This window comes from Stomoxys calcitrans, chromosome 2 (assembly GCF_963082655.1).
Source record: "Stomoxys calcitrans chromosome 2, idStoCalc2.1, whole genome shotgun sequence".
NCBI classification, from domain to species: Eukaryota; Metazoa; Arthropoda; class Insecta; order Diptera; family Muscidae; genus Stomoxys; species Stomoxys calcitrans.
Window position 1 is genome coordinate 50,623,193 of NC_081553.1, and position 19,886 is coordinate 50,643,078.

A 19,886-nucleotide genomic window follows, 5' to 3' on the forward strand; every position below is an offset into this window, starting at 1 on the left:
CTGAAATTTTGCACATAAGGTTTTGCTATGACGTCAGTCAGCAGTCGTGTCAAGTATGGTTCATATCGGTCCATAACCTGATATAGCTTCCATATAAACCGATAGGATAAGTTGACTTATTGTGCCTCTAAATACCGCAGTTATTATACGATTTTGCTTCAGTTTTCCAGAATGACTTTCCTCGAGTCCCAACATTCACGCCAAGTATAAGCACATCAGGTGCTTCCATATAAACCAATCTTCCGTTTGCGATTCTTTAACTTCTAGGGGCGCAATTCTTATCAGATTTGGCTGAAATTACTTCTACTATGGTTTTCAAAATCCAAATCAAATACGACCCGAATCGGTTGATAACCTGATATAGCACAGTAATCTTAACCATTATGATTTGTTTGCCCATAAAGAGATACCGGCCAAAGAACTTGACAAATGCGATCCATTGTGGAGGGTACATAAAATTCAGCCCGGCCAAACATTGCACGCTTTTACTTGTTTAACTTTTAAGCATAGCATATTTTCGGCACACTCCAATATGTAATTTCTAGTGTATTATTGTCATCTATGCTTGAGCATGTGTTATATTTAAAAATAGTGTCTACCAAAGTTAGTTTGTTTTGTATTATTGCAACTTTGACAGTAACACATAGAACTTTTTCGTCCCATATCATCTTTTATAGATTCACCATTACCATCATCGTTATGGTCGCCGTCATAATAATCATTGGCGCTGCCTACCTTACTCCAAACGCCACAGGCTAAAGGCAAATCCAATAGAAAAAACATAAACATTGGCTAGAAGGCAGGACCCACACCCCCACCACATTGGTCATATGAGGCTAGAGCCTCATGGATAAGCCGGCCACAAGCCCGTCAGTTATTATTATCACACTTATGAGATTAAAAGATGCTGCCTCATATGTGGGCACACATTATAAAATCTCAGTTGAATACGATGGCCCACAAACAGGGAAGCACCAACACACGCACACACACTCACACATACCCTAAGGGAAACAGGAGGAGACAATATAGATACAAACTTGTATAAGACAATCTAAAATAAGTTAATATTGTTAACAAGTTGAACAGTGGTGTGGTGCAATGGAATTTTTTGTTTGATTTGAAGATATTGTTGCTGATGATTTATTGATGGTGAGCTATCAAGGGAAAAGTTGAAAACAGTTTGTAATTTGTGTGGCCGCCAAAAAAAATTGTTTGTACGCAAACACAGAAAATTACTTCAAGTCTCTATTTGGTCCAATATAATGAAAAGGGATCAAGAAATGGAAATTTGCTTTAAATCAGCGATGTCCAGCCCTTTACGGTAGCGTGGATGGAAAGTCACACGTATTCTTATTCTCTTTGTTTCAGTCGTTGTTGAGACAGCAACGAACGAATATGCGTAGCGGCATACGCATCGTTTTTCTGTTTTTATTTAAAAAACAATGATTTTTGTTGATTAAACGCTTGGAAGATATAAAAACAAGTAAGAGAGTGCTAAGTTCGGCCGGGCTGAATCTTTTATACCCTCCAACATAGATCGCATATGTCGAGTTCTTTAAGCTGTATCTCTTTTTAGGCAAAAAAAGAATAATGGATAAGAATTATTCTGCTATTGGAGATATATGAAGTTAAAGTCCCATTCGGACGATAAGTGAATTAAGTGTTGAAGGCCATAGAAAAAGTCATTGGTCAAAATTTTAAGTCCATTCCGATAAGAATTGCGCCTTGAAAGGCCTCAAGAAGCATAATCTGGAAATCGATTTAAATGGAAGATGTATCAGGCTATAGATCGATTACTACCAAATTGGACATGTGTGTTGAAGGTCATGGGAGAAGCCGTTGTACAAAATTTCAGCAAAATCGGATAAGAATTAAGCTCTCTGGAGTCTTAAGAAATTAAAATCCTAGATCAGTTTATATGGCAGCTATATCAGGTTATGTACCGATTTGAACCATACTTAGCACAGTTTTTCGAAGTCATAACACAAGACTTTCAGCCAAATCGGCACGAAATTTCAGCCAAATCGAATAAGAATTGTGCTCTCTTGTGACTCAAGAAGTCAATATTCAAGGTCGGTTTATATGGCAGCTATTGGGTTGCCCAAAAAGTAATTGCGGATTTTTCATAAAGTCGGCGTTGACAAATTTTTTCACAGCTTGTGACTCTGTAATTGCATTCTTTCTTCTGTCAGTTATCAGCTGTTACTTTTAGCTTGCTTTAGAAAAAAAGTGTAAAAAAAGTATATTTGATTAAAGTTCATTCTAGTTTTATTAAAAATGCATTTACTTTCTTTTAAAAAATCCGCAATTACTTTTTGGGCAACCCAATATATCAGGTTACGCACCGATTTCAACCATATTTAGCACAGTTGATGGAAGTCATAACAAAACACCTGATGCAAAATTTCAGCCAAATCGGATGTGAATTGAGCCCTCTAGTGGCTCAAAAAATCAAGATCCAAGACCGGTATATATGGCAGCTATATTAGGTTATAAACCGACCTAAACTATACACAACACAGTTGTAGGAAGAACATATCAAGCAAAATAACAGAACATATCAAGCAAAATTTCAGTCAAATCGGATATAAACTGCGACCTCTAGTGACTTAAGAAGCCAAGATCCAAGATGGCAGCTATATCAAAACATAGACCGATATGGTCCATTTACAATCCCAATCGACCTTCAAGCGCCTGGCTTTAATGCTTTGAAAGTTAGCGTGCTTTCGACAGACGGACGGACATGGCTAGATCGATATAAAATGGCATGACGAAAACTGATTTTTATATCCACCACCACATAGGATAAGGGCATACTAATCTAGTCATTCCGTTTGTAACACCTCGAAATATACTAAGACCCCATGAAGTATATCTGTTATTGATTGTCTCGACGTTCTGAGTCGATCTAGTGCCAGTAACTGTTAAACGCGAAAGCCGGGCAATGACAAAGGAAATGCTTCAACGTCTTATCATCTTTCCCGCATGCCCTACACATGCTATCACTTGCCGCACCGATTTTACATAAGTGAGCTCATAGTCCTATGTATCCCGTTATGATACCAATAGCTATACTGACCTCCTTCTTACTTCCTTTCAGTAATAGCCTCGTCTTCTCACGATCTGGATCCCTCCATAGGATTTTTGCCGTCTTACCAAACGTTTCGCTACTCATCAATGTTGCATGCGCATTCGTCGTCCACTCCCTTAACTCGGACTGCGTCGACCCGAAAGGCTTCAGGTTACACAAGTCCTCCGGCCAAATCGTCTGCCCTTTAATTTTCCCTTACTCCGTTATGTCCCGGCACCCAAACGATGCGGATTTTGCCATCCTCAGAGAAGGCGTTAATCTCCTTCTTACACTGCAAGACTGTTTATGACCTTACCCTCCTGGTTGTTATTGCCCTTATGGCAATTGTACTGTCGGTGAAGATGTTCACGTTCGATATCCTCGCGTTAGCATCACACCACTTCACGTATTCCGTGATCGCTTGGATTTCCGCCTGCAGAACCGTATTATGGTCAGGCAATCTAAAACAGATCTCAGTCCCTGGGTTCTCAATGTAGATCCCCAGGCCCACTCTGTCCTCTAGCTTTGATCCATTCGTGTGACATGATCTTCCAGATTGCAGTAATAGGGTACCGTCAATCCAAGACCGTGCTGATAACGGCAGTGCCTCGCACTCAACTTCAAGGTTCATCTCAGGTATCCGATCGGAAACCTCTTCCCTTCCTTCCAGGTTTCCTATCGTTGCCTCGATTATATCGCGACGGTATGAGCTGCTCCCAACCTCTATCCATTCTCTCATCGCCTTAAGTCTCATAGCCGTAGTGGCTGCCACACACTTAATCTGTATGTCAATGGGTCGGATATCTAGAATAGTCTCCAGAGCCCTAGTGGACGTGGTCCTCATCGCCCCGCCTATGCCATGACAACATGTTCCCTTAACCTGTTGTATGGTCCTTATGTTGCACTGTTTCTCCGTAGCAGTCCACCGAACTACTGAGGCGTAAGTAAGTATTGGTCTAGTCAAGCTCCTGTAGAGCCAGTGGACTAACCTCCGATTCAGGCGAGTCTACATAGTGACAACATCTGAGAGCCTTATTGAGGAAACGTTATGCGTTAAATTGGCTCAGCTTCGTCTTCCTCGTGAGCAAGCATATTTCAGTCATCTCTGGGTTAACATTGAGACCTCTGGGTCTAGCCCAGTCATATGCCATATTCAAGACCCTTTCAGCCCTTCTGCATAGCTCGTTCGGATTCTTACCCCTTAGAAGTACTATAACATCGTCCGCGTAGCAGACGGGTATATATCCCTCCTCAGTCGTCAAGTGGAGTCAAATTAAATGGGTTATTTATCAAAGTTTTGTATTTTTTAATAATTTTTCTATCAAAACCATATTTTCAACCCACTGTGCCCCAATATTTTATATCAAAACAAAATGCCCATATAACGTTTATTCGCCTAAAGTGTTTTTAAGTATGTTATTATTTCGATAAAAAATGATGATGGCTGTCAGACAATGCCCTTATAAGGCGTTATCATCGATTTTGATGAAATAGAAGACAATTAAATTGACCCAATATTAATCAAAGCATAAAATAACAAATCTTCCACAAACCACAAAAATCCCAAAAGAATCAACACAAAAGGCTTTTAACTTACTTTGACCTAAAGTAAATAAGTTTGCGTTAACTTCTTGGTATTTTATTAATTTTTAAATTCAACATGTTAGCCCATTGAGTAACAATTAAAATACATTCCTTAGATTAAATTGCGTTCTTAAAAATATTAAACTATTAACTAGTACTAAATAGTTGCACCTAAAACTATGCTATAGTTTTTTGATGTTTGTAATAATGTATTTTTTAAATTCGTCTAATCGCCCTGTGTTTTTACCATAGATGTTTCATTCATTTCTGCAGCTTCTCCTTGAACATTTCGGCCAATACCAAGGCTTGATTGCCATTTAATTCCTGTAGAACAAGAATATATGGAAAATTTTAGAAAATCAAACACTCTCACATCACTTAACTTACCTCATAATCATAGGGTTGCATAAATTCCTTGCATCTTTTGTACCATTGCCTGACTCTGTTGAACGAAACCAAGTCAAATCCGAATGCCTCAATTTGTGATATAGTCACCATTAAGGTTAGATCTGCTATGGTGAATTGTTCAGCTGCCGAAAATTGTCTTCCCTTGAGTATATCATCAAACCAACCCAAAGCTTCATTTAATTTGGCCTTTTTTGTTTCATCGAGCGGAGCACCCATAAACATTGTGGGAAACTGAAAATATCCAATCGGAAAAAGGTTTCAGATTTCGTCAATATGATTCAAACTAGATTGGTTAAGAGCGAGGTAGGGCAGGTTGGATAACAAGAAACGGCCTTAACTTAGCAAAGTTCATGACAATCCTCCACCTTCTTTTTGTGTAGAGGGCGCGCACATGGGGAAGGTATGTTTACCGTTTTTAAACCCTCCACCATAGGATGGGGGTATACTATACTAAATTCTGTTTGTAACACTTCGAAATATGCGTCTAAGATCCCATAAGGTGTATATATTCTTGATCGTCATGACATTTTAAGTCGATCTAGCCTTGTCCGTCCGTCTGTCTGTCCGTCCGTTCTTCCGTTTGTCCGTCCGTTTGTCTAACGAAAGCACGCTTATTATCGAAGGAGTAAAGCTAGCAGCTTGAAATTTTGCGCAAATACTTCTTATTAGTGTAGGTCGATTGGGATTGTAAATGGGCCAAATCGTTCCATGTTTTGATATAGCTGCCACATAAACCGAACTTGGGTCTTGACTTCTTTAGCCTCTAGAGTGCGCAATTCTCGTCCGATTTGACTGAAATTCGGCACGTGGTGTTCTGTTATCACTTTCAACATTTGTGTTAAGTATTGTCAAAATCGGTTCATAACCTGATATAGCTGCCATATAAACCAATCTGGGGTCTTGACTTCTTGAGCCACTCGAGGGCTCAATTCTTATCCCATTTGGCCGTTATTTTGCAAGTAGTGTTTTGGTATCACTTTCGACAACTGTGCTAAGTAAGATTCAAATCGGTTAATAACCTGGTATAGCTGCCATATAATCCGATCTTGGATCTTGATTTCATGAGCCGTTAGGGGGCGCAATTCTCATCCGATTTGGCTGAAATAATGCATGAAGTTTTTTGTTATGACTTCCAATAACTGTGCTAAGTGTGGCGCAAATATGTACATAACCCGATATAGCTGCCATATAAACCGATCTGGGATCTTAATTTCTTGAACCCCTAGAGGGCGCAGAAATTGTGTACAACGGCTTCTCCCGTGACCTCCAACATACATGTCCAATATGATCTGAATCGATCTGTGACTTGATACAGCTCCCATATAAATTGATCTCTCGATTTTGCTTCTTTAGTCCCTACAAGGCGCCATTCTTATACAAATGAACTGAAATATTACACAATGACTTCTACAAAGTTCAGCATTCAATTCATTTATGGTCCGAATCGGACTGCACGGAGGTAGGCATTCCTTTCTGGGGAGCCGTTACTTCTGCGAACTGAGTGAACTTGCGAAAGTACCTCTGGTAAGTCTCCTGAGATTTGTTGAGGGAACGGGATGATTCCCACGGGAGGTGCCATAAGCTCCGGCCTAGGAACATCCGTGCTTGCGTGGGGATGGGCATTCTTCACCACCGCTTGGGTTCTCTATTCCTCCTTTTTTTCTTTTTATTCGTGTATAACCTCTAGTCCTAGGTCTCACATCTTATTTCTCTTCCCTTTCTTTCTAGGGTACCTCCATGGGCCAAACTGGCATCCGAGTGAAGTGAGCTATGGGGGACAATCCACATAACCTAACCTAGTAAGGTCTGTCCGTCCCTCTGTCCATCTGTAAGCCGAAATCACTATAGCGCTCGAACGCGTAAAGATAGCCCAATTTTGTTGGGGAGCTCCCATATAAGTATTCCTCTTATCCGATTGCGCTGAAATTTCGCAAGTAATGTACTGTTTCGACTTCTAAAAATGCCATGTACGGTTCAAACTGCTCAATGCACAGCGATGTGCTGCAACTGCAACAGTGGACTTTAAGCGGTTTTGAGCCAAGATTTTCAGTGATAGCCGGGCAGCACCGGCACGTCCTTAAATACCGATTTCCCCTGATATTCGAAATGCCATCATCAGAGTATGTTTCTAGGTTGGGGGCGGCTGGAAGCGGGTAATGAATCTTTCAGCAAGCTGCTCGCTATATTAAGGGATGCATAAGCAATACCGCTGACCCCGCATGCTTCCATGGGTAAAGTGCTGGGCTGGTAATCCTCACTATTATATACTTGGAGAAACGAAGGAATGGAATAACGGACTACCATTACGTTAACAAACTTCAAACAAGAAGGATGCAGCATACGGACTGACAGATGTTATGGGATAGCGCAAGGCCGATACAACCGCCTTACAGTAAGTGCGATGGATTGAGGGACGTGTCATAAGGTGACGCTTTTTATTGAAGCTGCCATGATCGAAACATGAGCGTGGTTGGTAATTTTTTGCTAATCGTATGCTAAAATACCCTGTTTTCAGATTTACTTCGGTAGTGAGAGGCTATTAACAGTCCGCATAAAAGCTCAATTCTTTTTTATACCCATAGGATGGGGGTATACTGTCCTAGTCATTCCGTTTGTAAGACCTAGACATATTGATCTAAGACCCCAAAAAGTAAATATATTCTTGATCGTCTGGACATTTTGAGTCGATCTAGCCATGTCCGTCCGTCTGTCGAAATCACGTTAGCGGTCTAACGCACATATAGCTAGCCGTTTGGAATTTTGCACAGATGCATCTAATTGATTTAGGTCGTTGGGGATTGCAAATGGGCCATATCGGTTCAGATTTGGATATAGCTCCCATATAAACCTATTTCCCGATTTGACATATTTAGCCCCTAGATTGTTATCCGACGGGGCTGAAACTTTGCATGTCGTGCTCTGTTACGACATATAACAACCCTGCCAAGTACGGTTGAAATCGTTCATACATAGCTGACATGACATAGCTCCCATTTAACCCAATCTCCCGATTTGATATCTTGAGCACCTGCAGTTCAAAATTTTTGTCCGAATTGGCTAAAATTTTGTATGTAGTGTTCTGTTGCGACTTCCAACAAATTTGCTTACTACTGCTGAAATTACTGGTATAGCTCCCATTAAACTCATATCTCGATTTCATGTCTGGATCTCCTGGAAGTCACAATTTTTATCCGATTTGGCTAATATTTTGCATGTAGTGTTAATTTTTGGCCCAGTTGGCTAAAATTGCATGCGGTGTTCCTTTATGACTTCCAATAACTGTGCCAAATCCGGTCTAAATCAGTCCATAACCGTGATATGGCACCCGGTCCTTGTTCCTGGAATCGATATAGCTGTCATATTGACCGATCTCTCTATTTAAAGTCTTGTCCCCATAAAAGGTGCATTTAATCCCTGATTTCGCTGAATCTTGGGATAGTGAGTTGTGTTAGGCTTTTCGGCATCCGTGTCATATATGGCTCAAATCGGTCTATATTTGGATATAGCAGGCAAAAACACCAATATTTTGTTCTGCCAATTTAAATAGTGACCTGTATTTTTTAGACCATTCAAAGTCCGTTTCGAATTTGGCTCAAATCGGATGATATTTCGATATTGCCGCTATGCAAATTGGAACAGGGGCAAACTTCTCACGTATCAATGAGTGCAGTCCAATTCAAGTTTAAGCTCAATGACAAGGGACCTCCTTTTTATAGCCGAGTCCGTACGGAGTGCCGCATTGCGACACCTCTTTGGAGAGAAGTTTTGCATGGCACAGTACCTCACAAATGATGCCAGCATTAGGAGGGGAAAACCACCGTTGATAACTTTTTCGGATGGTCTCGCCAGGATTCGAATCCAGGCGTTCAGCATCATAGGCGGACATGCTAACCTCTGCGTTACGATGGCCTCCGCTGCTATGGGTGCATTAATTATGCATTGTTCATCGGCTTATGACGAAAGGTGGTTTGCATATATACCCGAGGTGGTGTTCGGCCAGGCCGAACTTAATGCCTTTTTACTTGTTTATAGCGAGTCCGAGAGACGTGCCACTTAGCGACACCTCTGATAGAGAAGTTTTAGCATACCTTACAAATGTCGGCAGCATTTTTAAGCGGATATTCACCGCTAGTAATGTTTTCTGATATTTACGACGGCATTTCGGCATTATATGTGGACATGCTTACCTCTGCGACACTCCCTCCTCCTCCCACCAAATCTTTAATCATTGTGGAGTTCACATAAGATTCGCCGAACTTAACGCGCTCTTTCTTGTTAATTGCTTTGTTTTCAGTTTGATTTTTGTAGTTATTTTCTCTATCGCCACTATTATAATTTTAACAAGCAAAATGGTGGTAAGTTCGGCCGGGCCGAATATTGGGAACCCACCACCATGAATTCTGCTAAAATATAGGAGCTATACCTGTTTATATGGGACCTATATCAGGCTATAGCCCGATATAGCCACATCGGACAAAAATTGCGGCTTCCAGGGGCTCAAGAAGTCAAATCGGATGCTTGATCCAATATTATCCTATATCTGTTTATATGGGACCTATATCCGGCTATAGCCCGATATAGCCACATCGGACAAAAATTGCGGCTTCCGGGGGCTCAAGAAGTCAAATCGGAAAATAAGTTTATATGGGACCTATATCAGGTTCTTGACCGATTTTGATCGTACTTGTCACTGTTGTTGGAAGTCATAACAGAAAATTTAGGCTTTTAGGGGCTCAAGAAGTCAAATCGGGAAATCGGTTTATATGGGAGCTATTACAGGTTCTTTTCCGATTCGATCCGTACTTATGACAGTTTTTGAAATCATGACAGAGCCCTACGTGCAAAATGTCAGCCAAATCGGACAAAAATTGCGGTTTGTAAGGGGCTTAAGAGTTCAAATTGAGATATCGGATTATATATGGATATCGGATATTATATGGGAGCTATATCAAGTTATCGACCGGGACCGGTTGGAATTCATAACAGAACTCTACTTGACTTATTTAGACTGTACTTGTTAAAGTTTTTGGACATCATAACAGAACGCTACATGCTCAATTCCAGCCAAATCGGACAAAAATTGCGGCTTGTAAGGGCTCAAGAAGTCAAATCACAAGATCGGTTTATTTGAGACCTATATCAGGTTATTTACCGATTTGAACCGTACTTAACACAGTTGCTGCAGGACATAACAGAACACTACAAAAATTTCAATCACATCGGACAAATATTGCGGCTTGTAAGGACTCAAGAAATCAAATCGGTTTATATGGGAGCTATATCAGGCTATCGACCGATTTGAACCGTACTTGTCAGAGTTGATGGAAGTCATAACAGAACACTATGTGAAAAATTTCAGCCACATCGGACAAAAATTGCGACTTCCAGGGGCTAAAGAAGTCAAATCGGGGGATCGGTTTATATTGGAGCTATATAAGGTTCTTGACCGATTTAGACCTTACTTAGCACAGTTGTAACAGAACACTATTTGGAAAATTTCAGCAGAATCAGATGAAAATTGAGACTTTCAGGGGCTTAAGAAACCAAATTGTGAAATCGGTTTATATGGGGCTACAATATATCAGGTTAAAGACCGATTCCGACCGTACTTGGAAGCAATAGGAAAACACTTTGTGCAACATTTCTGCCACATCAGATGAAAATTTTGGCTTCCAGGGGCTCAAGAAATCAAATCGGGAGATCGGTTTATATGGGAGGGACCGTACTTGCCACAGTTGCAAGAAGTCATAACAGAACACTATCTAGGAAATTGAAGCCAAATCGGATGAAAATTGAGGCTTCCAGGGCCTCAAGAAATCAAACCGGTTTATATGGAAGCTATATCCAAATCTGAACCGATATGGCCCATTTGCAATCCCCAACGACCTACATCAATATTAAGTATGTGTGCAACATTTCGGCTAGCTTAACGCACGTTCGACCGTTATCGTGATTTCGACAGACGGACGAACTGTCGGACATTGTTAGATCGTCTCAGAACGTCGAGACGATCAAGAATATATATACTCTATGGGGTCTTAGACGAATACTTCGAGATGTCTCAAAAGGAATGACTAGATTAGTATACCTCCATCCTATTGTGGTGGGTATAAAAAGCTTACCCCGTATTCTGTTTTATAATTTTGATTACCCCACGAAACATAAAGTCATACTCACATAATATTCCACCATGCGCTGATACAATGTTCCCAAGTCGAACATCAAACGTTGATCGACTAATGCTCTAACACGCACATCCTTGGGATAGAGGGCATCATCTTTGCCAAAGGCTGAAACCATGTAGGATAAAATGGCACGACTGCAACAAAAATAAAATGCCATCATCTTAAATTTAAAATGTCTTCGCTCGCAGAGCTATTGAATTTAATGACATCGTAAACGTTAAGTTACGACAATGGGAATGGACCATGAAAGCATGACTTTCATGGCCATTCTTCATAGCGACCCATTTTTTTTTCATATTATCTATCGTATGTTTCCATACACCTACATATGTACTCACCTTTCCCAGAGCACCAGACCGTCATCGTTTAAAGTTGGCACACAATGTTGAGGATTCATTTCCAGGAATTCCGGTTTCATTTGTTCACCCTCTAGGATATTAATGACCTTCAGGTCCAAAGGCAAATCAAGCATTTTGGCCAATAACAAAATGCAGCGGCAAGGCGGACTTGGTGGCAGGTAATAGAGTGTGGGTGTCATTGTGCCGCCTCTAATCAAAAGGCAATAGACAAATTCTTTAACTATGTGTGTTGTCTCGTCCAACATAATTGAAATCGAAATGACCAAAAGGCTTTGGGACAACTCAAAACAAACTCCAAAAAAAAAATGGGAAATAAAAGACGGCAAACGAAATCGAGGTGTAGTGTGGTTGTAGCAATGAAATTAAGGAAAATCGATTAAATGACAAGTGGCGCAGTGAGCGCACACACTGACCGTTGAAGCATTCAATTCGCCTGTGGTCAATAGAGGAAAAAAAGAAAAACCAAAATAAAATTCCCAAATTGGCCAATAGTAATTACCAAACGCAGGTAAACAAATGTAAATACCTCAATTAATGTTGCCTAAGGAGCATGGGAGGATATTTGTTGAACAGTGGTATTAAAGTGAAATATTAGCTATGGTTTGCGGGACACATTTTTGACTTTAGAGAATTTTTTTTTTAGAATTACATTGAAATTTTGTTCTAAAGGGTGGTACTATATTCGCTTTTAGCGAAATTTTTTCATGATTACTTTTTTAAGATAATAGATTTTGAAGCAAAAAATCTTGCTGGGCTTATTCAGTAGGATATTCCCTCATTACATATGAACAAATTTTCATAAAAGTATTATGTTATCATTGAGATTTTTGTACTGTTTCAAAATAGGAACCGTGAAAAACATGTGTTTTCACCGGTGAAAAGCAAACAGCACCAGCCATAAGGTAGGTATTAAGATCGTTTACTGCGGAAAGTTTTCACTAAACTTTGTTTCCTTCTTGCAAAAATGCTCAAAAAGGCGAAACAAGTAAAAAGGCGTAAAGTTCGGCCAGGCCTAACTTTGGATACCCACCAACTCGGGTATATATGTATACCACCTTTCGGCAAAATCCGGAGAAAAATACATACCTTATGCCCCATAGCATCTATAACGAAATATGTTCCGATTGGGACTAAATAAAGGGTGATTTTTTTGAGGTTAGGATTTTCATGCATTAGTATTTGACAGATCACGTGGGATTTCAGACATGGTGTCAAAGAGAAAGATGCTCAGTATGCTTTGACATTTCATCATGAATAGACTTACTAACGAGCAACGCTTGCAAATCATTGAATTTTATTACCAAAATCAGTGTTCGGTTCGAAATGTGTTCATTCATGTGTTCAGCGATGAGGCTCATTTCTGGGTGAATGGCTACGTAAATAAGCAAAATTGCCGCATTTGGAGTGAAGAGCAACCAGAAGCCGTTCAAGAACTGCCCATGCATCCCGAAAAATGCACTGTTTGGTGTGGTTTGTACGCTGGTGGAATCATTGGACCGTATTTTTTCAAAGATGCTGTTGGACGCAACGTTACGGTGAATGAACACATTTCGAACCGAACACTGATTTTGGTAATAAAATTCAATGATTTGCAAGCGTTGCTCGTTATTAAGTCTATTCATGATGAAATGTCAAAGCATACTGAGCATCTTTCTCTTTGACACCATGTCTGAAATCCCACGTGATCTGTCAAATACTAATGCATGAAAATCCTAACCTCAAAAAAATCACCCTTTACTAATAAATACAAGCCATTGTTCAATTGTGTATAACAAAATATGGGTCGTTTTAGTAGCTTTATCTAAAAATAAACCGATCTGAACCATATACGACACGGATGTCGTAAAGCCTAACATAAGTCACTTCAGTGAAATCGGATTATAAATGCTCCTTTTATGGGACCAAGACTTTAAGTATATCGGTCTATATGGCAGCTATTTCCAAATCTGGACCGATTTGGGCCAAGTTGCAGAAAAATGTCGAAGGGCCTAACACAACTCGCTGTCCCAAATTTCGGCAAAATCGGAGAATAAATGCGCCTTTTATGGCCTCAAAACCTTAAATCGAGAGATCGGTCTATATGGCAGCTATATCCAAATCTGGATTAATCTGGGCCAAGTTGCAGAAAAATATCGATGATCCTTAAACAACTCTCTGTTCCAAATTTCGGCGATATCGGACAATAAATGCGCCTTTTACGGCCCCAAAACCTTAAATCGAGAGATAGGTCTATATGGCAGCTATAACCATATCTGGACCGATCTGAGCCATATTGCAGAAGTATATCGAGGAGATTAACGCAAAACCTTAAATTGAGAAATCGGTCTATATGGCAGCTATATCCAAATCTGGACTGATCTTGGCCAAATTGAAGAAGGATGTCGAAGATCCTAACGCAACTCACTGTCCCAAATTTTGGCAAAATCGGATAATAAATGCGCCTTTTATGGGCGCAATACGTTAAATCGAGATATCGGTCTATATTACAGCTATACCCAAATCTGGACCGATCTGGGCCACATTGCAGAATTATGTCGAAGGGCCTAATTCAACTCAATGGCCCACATTTCAGAAAAATCGGGTAATAAATGTGGCTTTTATAGGCCTAAGACCATAAGTCGTCGGATCTGTCTATATGGGGGCTATATGAAGATATAGTCCGATATAGCCCATCTTCGAAGTTAACCTGCTTATGGACAATCAGAGGATCTGTTCAAAGTTTCAGCTCAATACCTCTATTTTTAAAGACTTTAGCATGATTTCAACAGACAGACGGATGGACGGACATGGCTAGATCGTCTTAGATTTTTACGACGATCAAAAATACATACACTTTATAGGGTCGAAAATGGATATATCGATGTGTTGTAAACGGAATGACAAAAACGGAATATACCCCCATCCTTCGGTGGTGGGTATAAAAATGAAAGAAAATTCAACGCGAATGCGACGAAAATTCCTTTTTTTTTGTCATGATGGCCCAAGTTCGAAAACTTTTTGTCCACGCTTTTAATGAATGTAAAATTTTCGCTCAATAACTAAGTTAGTACCACCAATGAAATTTCAAAGACTTTTTTCATCATTTTTTTTATATGAAGTTTCACTGTGAAAGCTGAAATTAATACCCACCATTAAAGAAAATTTTCATTTAAATTTAGTTTTTTGAGAAAATTTCGCAAACATTTTGTCTTTAGAGAAAATTTTATTACAATTTTGTTTCTAGAGAAAATTTTATTTAAATTTTGTGTTTGGGAAAAACTTTATTCTAATTTTGTTCTCAGTGAAATGTTCACCGAAGTTTTGTCTTTAGAAGAAATTTCATAAAAATTTTATTCTAAAAGTAAATTAAAATCTTGTCTTTAGAGTTTACTTTGGAACTGCGTGCAGACTACAGAATCCGTATACAAAAGCGAGGATAATTAGAACTAGAGGGCCTCATGAGTATGTGTGAATGGAAAGAGGAAGTAAACTAGTACCCAAGGTTCCACAAAGTCTTCGGAAAGAGAGTTGACAGAACGTGGATAACATCATGTTCTAAAAATCTCAAGCTACTGTTTTAGACACATTTTCCTGGGTGCCCAGATAGTGCCATAAAACTTCTCTCCAAAGAGGTGTCGCACTGCGGCACGCCGTTTGGACTCGGCTATAAATAGAAGGTCCCTTATCATTGAACTTAAATTTGAATCGGGCTGCACTCATTGATATGTGAGAAATTTGCCCCTGTTCCTTAGTGGAGTATTCATGGGCAAAATTTGCAAAAATTTGCATTTTACTCTCACGGTATTGGTGCGTGCCTCTAGGACACGACCCAGTGCAGAGACAAATTTCAGAGCTCTAGCTCAATCCGCAAAGAAAGTACCAAATGGTACTGAACGTGCATTTTCTGTCATTTCGGGAACAACTCTCCACTATTTTTCCCCAACCTCAATTTTACGCAACATGAACATTTAAGCAGAAAAAAATTCTAGCTCAATCCATTCGCTCCGTTCTATGTTCTATTTGGTACTTTTGAGTACCTAAACGTACGAATGTCACAAAATCCCGCTTATCTCGAGCCTATGAGCCAAGACCCACATTCCTGCTAAGTGACACTAGGTTTGGTATAAATTTCAGAAAGACTGCGCTGGTACTTTTCGCCAGGAAACGTAAGATGAGCGATTTCAGGTGGCCTGTACTGGATTGGGCAGAACTGCCAATCTCTTCGGAGGCCAAGTATTTTAGCGTGATACTTGACAGGAAACTGAACTAGAGAAGAAACATAAATGAAAGCGTCAGAAGGAAACCCAATGCCTTTATATCTATCGTTACTTTTTTGGAGTCGAGGTTAAGAACGGGGAGTTTATGTTTACGACGCACAGTGGGCCAAACGGCGAAAAAATTTAAAATAAGTCCACAAATTTTTACCTATTAACCTGAGTGTTAAAAAATGTTCTAGATATTTATAGAGGACGACATAGGCGTTTAGGAAAATGATGATGTTAGTCTATAAATTTTGTACTGGGTGTCAAAGTTGACGACTTTCCACTTTTCCAACCTTCAAGGGGCTATAACTTTTGATCTACTGAACCGATTTACATGATTTAGAAATTAGGAGCAAGGAGTTTTATTGGAGCAATCTATTGTACAACTGTAGGTCCCCACTGGCGCTAATAACTCGCCTTCCCATATCGAGCATCATAGACACTCAGTATTTAATTAAGAGCCGGTGCCGCCCGGCCTCTCTATGAGACTCTCCACTGGATACCGCTGATTGTCCGCGACAGCAATTATTGTTACTTCGTATGGAGGATTCCACCATCCACAACCTGTGGATACGCCCGGTAGTTCCCAATTAAGCTACTCGTGGTAACGATGAACACCACACAGATCGGAGCTCAAAAATTTAGATCGTGTGGTGTTCATGGTTATCTCGTGACATATTGGGGTACTTATTTGATATCGGTACTTCGTCGAGACTGGAGGCCACCGTGGCGCAGTGGTTAGCATGTCCGCCTATGACGCCAAACGCCTGGGTTCAAATCCCGGCTTGAACATCAGAAAAATGTTCAGCGGTGATTATCCCCATACTAATGATGGCTAAATTTGTGAGGTATCCTTCCAAGTTAAAACTTCTCTTCCAAGTGGTATTGCTGAGGTGTTGCTATGCGGCAAGCCGTTCGGACTCGGTATAAAAAATGAGGCTCCTCTGCATTGAGCATGAAAGAAGTATTCCCTGTTCCTTAATGGAATGTTCATGGGAAATTTAGTAGTAGTATAACTTCGTTGAGACTGCAAACCGAGTTGGACTCTCAGTGTGACATCTGTCTTATAACACTATTCTGGGAAGGCATCTTCCACCCTTGAAGTATATTGGATTAAATGGCAACGCCCTTAGCCTTGGATTCGAGGTGAGGTCGCATTGAGTGGCCGAATGTTTAGAATCCCAGAATAAATAAGGGACTCAGGAGTCATGACTATGCGGTGACTTGGATACACACATATATTGGACACAATGATATTCCACTGTATAGAAAGATGGATGAATAGGCCTTCGGCGAACAAACTGGTAGCCGGGCAGACATGTGTGACATTTGTCGGGCTACTGCACTCAATAGAAGGTATGGCTAGTGCCGTGGTGTTGTTAAGGTGGGAATTTATTCAAAGATTTCAGTTTTCCAAAATTCTTTGGCCTGTCGTGCAAATTGTCCCTGAGTACTATAACAGGAGCAGTAATCGAGCACTGCGCAATGGGAATCGTAGTGATAAGGCGGACATTTATAAGTGGATGGCTGATGATCTAGGCACTTTGCCGTTCCGTCTATCGGAAAGGATCGAACGAACGACCGAAAAGGAACGGACGAATGAGCTAACCACTATAACAGTAGTCGTATGGTACTTTGGAATAAATCATACGACGGCACAAATATTCAGGTTTCGAATAATGACCACTGCACCAGCTGTAGTGAGGAGGATGAGATAATCGAGCTCTTCCTTTTTTAAATTTAAATATCGAAAGCTATACTGACTTCCTGCTTACTTCCTTTCAGCAATAGTCTATTCTTCTCATATAAGTATCTCCAAAATGTCTCCTACGACATAGGAGGCGATAGGATCCTCTACACGGGCAAGACGGGTGGATGAGCAGTGTTAACGAGTTAACCTAATGTGGCAGTGGGTCAGCGTTCCTCTCTATGATACACTACGCAAATTTGCCCATCAGCATTCCATCAAGGAACAGGGGCAAACTTCTAACATATCAAAGAGTTCTGTCCGATTTAAGTTTAAACTCAGTGATAAGGAGCCTCCTTTTTGTAGCCGAGTCCTAACCGCGTGCCGCAGTGTGACACCCGTTTGGTGAGAACTTTTTATCTGGCAAAGTACCTCACAAATGTCGCTAGGATTAGGAGGGTAAATCCACCTCCGAAAATTTGTTGTGATGTTATCGCCAGGATTCGAACCCAAGCATTCAGCGTCATAGGCGTACATGCTGACCTTTGCGCTACCCCTTTGGTGAGAACTTTTTATCTTGCAAAGTACCTCACAAATATCGCCAGCATTAGGAGAGTATATTCACCTCCCAAATATTTTTCTCATGTTCTCGCCAAGACTCGAACCCAGGTCTTCAGCATGATAGGCGGACATTCTTACCTTTGCGCTACGGTGGCTTCCATTAAGGTATTACAAGGGGCCAAAGTTGTCACTGAATAATCTAACCCTGAAAATTTTGTTGATAGAAAAGTTTCATAAATTTTATTTTTATTAAAAATCTTGTCAAAATCTGATTTTGTCATTCCGTTTGTAACGTCTCGAAATTTTGGTGTAATACCCTATAAAGTGTATATATTCTTGTTCGCCTTGATATTTATTTATCGATCTAGCCCTGTCCGTCCGTCTGCCCGGGCGTCTGTCTGTCGAAAGCTCTCGAAATTCCAAAGGAGTAAAGCCAACCGTTCAAAATATTGTCACAATTACTTCTTATTAATGCACTTTTCATTTTCAAATACTAGGTCTTCGAGATTCTAGATCAGATCAGACTGTAAAGGACGTGACACGTTTGTTGATATCTTCTTTGTTTTTACCCAATATGAGCATTACAATATATCCGAGAAGGTTATGAACCCAAAGTGCAACAATTTCGAGTATTTTAAGCAAGGCTTTATACATGCCACTCATTATTATAAAAGAAGAGTTTTACAGCCATTTCCCCATTTAGATTTTTTTTTAAATTCAACCAATTCCAAATTATTCCACTTTCACAAAACATTCCACTGTTCCACTGTTGGCTGTGTTTAGTAACTACCTTTGCATGCGCCTAAAAGTATGCTTCAAAGGATATTTTATTGCTTCAATTGGATAATAATCATGGTCTGTATATCGAAAAAAGATAAAAATCCGTTAATACTTTTTTTATTTGTTTTTCCCTTTATTTTTGAATGTTGGCTAATTATAGATGAATTGGTTTATATTTTCACAACTGATTTTTCCTTTATTTCATTGTTGACCGCCTTATTGGTCAAGTGTTAGACGCGACCGCGATGTGGTCTATTCGAATGGACAGAACTACTTACTTGAATTGATGCACAAATTTGTGTTGCACCACTTGCACTGAGTCTATGCAATTCCCCAGTTTTACTGCAACTTTGAAAGGAACACAACAATATTTGCTGAGGCGATACTTTTTGACTTAAATTATTCAAAGGAAGTTATGAATGGCCCCGGCGGAAAGGCGCTTCTTACAATACTGTTATTAGCCTTATTAACAGAAGACCACAGACGGCCAGTCCTTGCCTTGAATGGTTCTTGGACTTGATTGTTTGTCGAGGGAAGGCAGCGACGATGTGTTAGCGCCGTGATTTCGATTGACAATGTATTGTGTGGGCCTTGGATAACACACTTGTTTTCGCTATCGTTTTGGCGTTGCGTTGCGGTGGTCAAGCGTTAGGAACCTTGGTTGTGTGGTGGTGATGGTGGTGGTGGCGTGGACACATCATTTAAGTTGAACGTGTGTTTAGGAACTTTATAATTTTTTTACTGCTGGAAAAATAATTTGTAGTCTGCAGTAAGAATTTCTTGGCATGGCTGTTTTTTTTTTTGTTCCTTTTGCTTATTGTGTGTGGGTAGTTAGTTCCATTTACCAAAAACAAGTTGCTAAGCGACCATTCCAAATGTTAAACCACTTAAACAAAAATCGAACTCTGACATATGGGTTATTCCATGGCAAAGTTTTCAAGGCAAAGAAATTATATATTTTATTAATTGATTTAGTCGAAATTTTATAATTTTTATAAATTTTGTATA

At 40.0% G+C, this 19,886-nt stretch overlaps 1 protein-coding gene across 5 annotated transcripts; it reads right to left on the bottom strand.

Moving 5' to 3' along the window:
• Window positions 1-4,696: 4,696 nt before the first annotated feature.
• LOC106083101 (glutathione S-transferase D7) lies at window positions 4,697-19,557 on the bottom strand. 5 transcript variants are annotated; one of them, XM_013245947.2, is made up of 5 exons: window positions 19,157-19,557; window positions 11,589-11,798; window positions 11,243-11,384; window positions 5,045-5,296; window positions 4,697-4,981 (listed from the first exon to the last, which is right to left on the bottom strand). In XM_013245947.2, the coding sequence occupies exons 2-5, from the start codon at window positions 11,786-11,788 to the stop codon at window positions 4,919-4,921; spliced, it is 657 nt and encodes a 218-aa protein (XP_013101401.1). In that variant the 5' UTR covers window positions 11,789-11,798; window positions 19,157-19,557; the 3' UTR covers window positions 4,697-4,918. The 5 variants fall into 5 exon arrangements, with proteins under 5 accessions (XP_013101401.1, XP_013101402.1, XP_059219683.1 ...); XM_013245948.2 differs by lacking the exon at window positions 19,157-19,557 and adding an exon at window positions 18,991-19,144; XM_059363700.1 differs by lacking the exon at window positions 19,157-19,557 and adding an exon at window positions 18,991-19,144 and having other exon boundaries at window positions 11,589-12,042.
• Between the last annotated feature and the right edge of the window lie 329 nt (window positions 19,558-19,886).

Coding starts and splice junctions, on each gene's coding strand:
- LOC106083101 (XM_059363700.1), bottom strand. CDS start 11,854: ATGTTGGACGAGACAACACACATAGTTAAAGAATTTGTCTATTGCCTT. Junction 11,385..11,588: donor GGTCTGGTGCTCTGGGAAAG/GTGAGTACATAT, acceptor TTTTTGTTGCAG/TCGTGCCATTTTATCCTACA. Junction 5,297..11,242: donor AGCGCATGGTGGAATATTAT/GTGAGTATGACT, acceptor GGATATTTTCAG/TTTCCCACAATGTTTATGGG.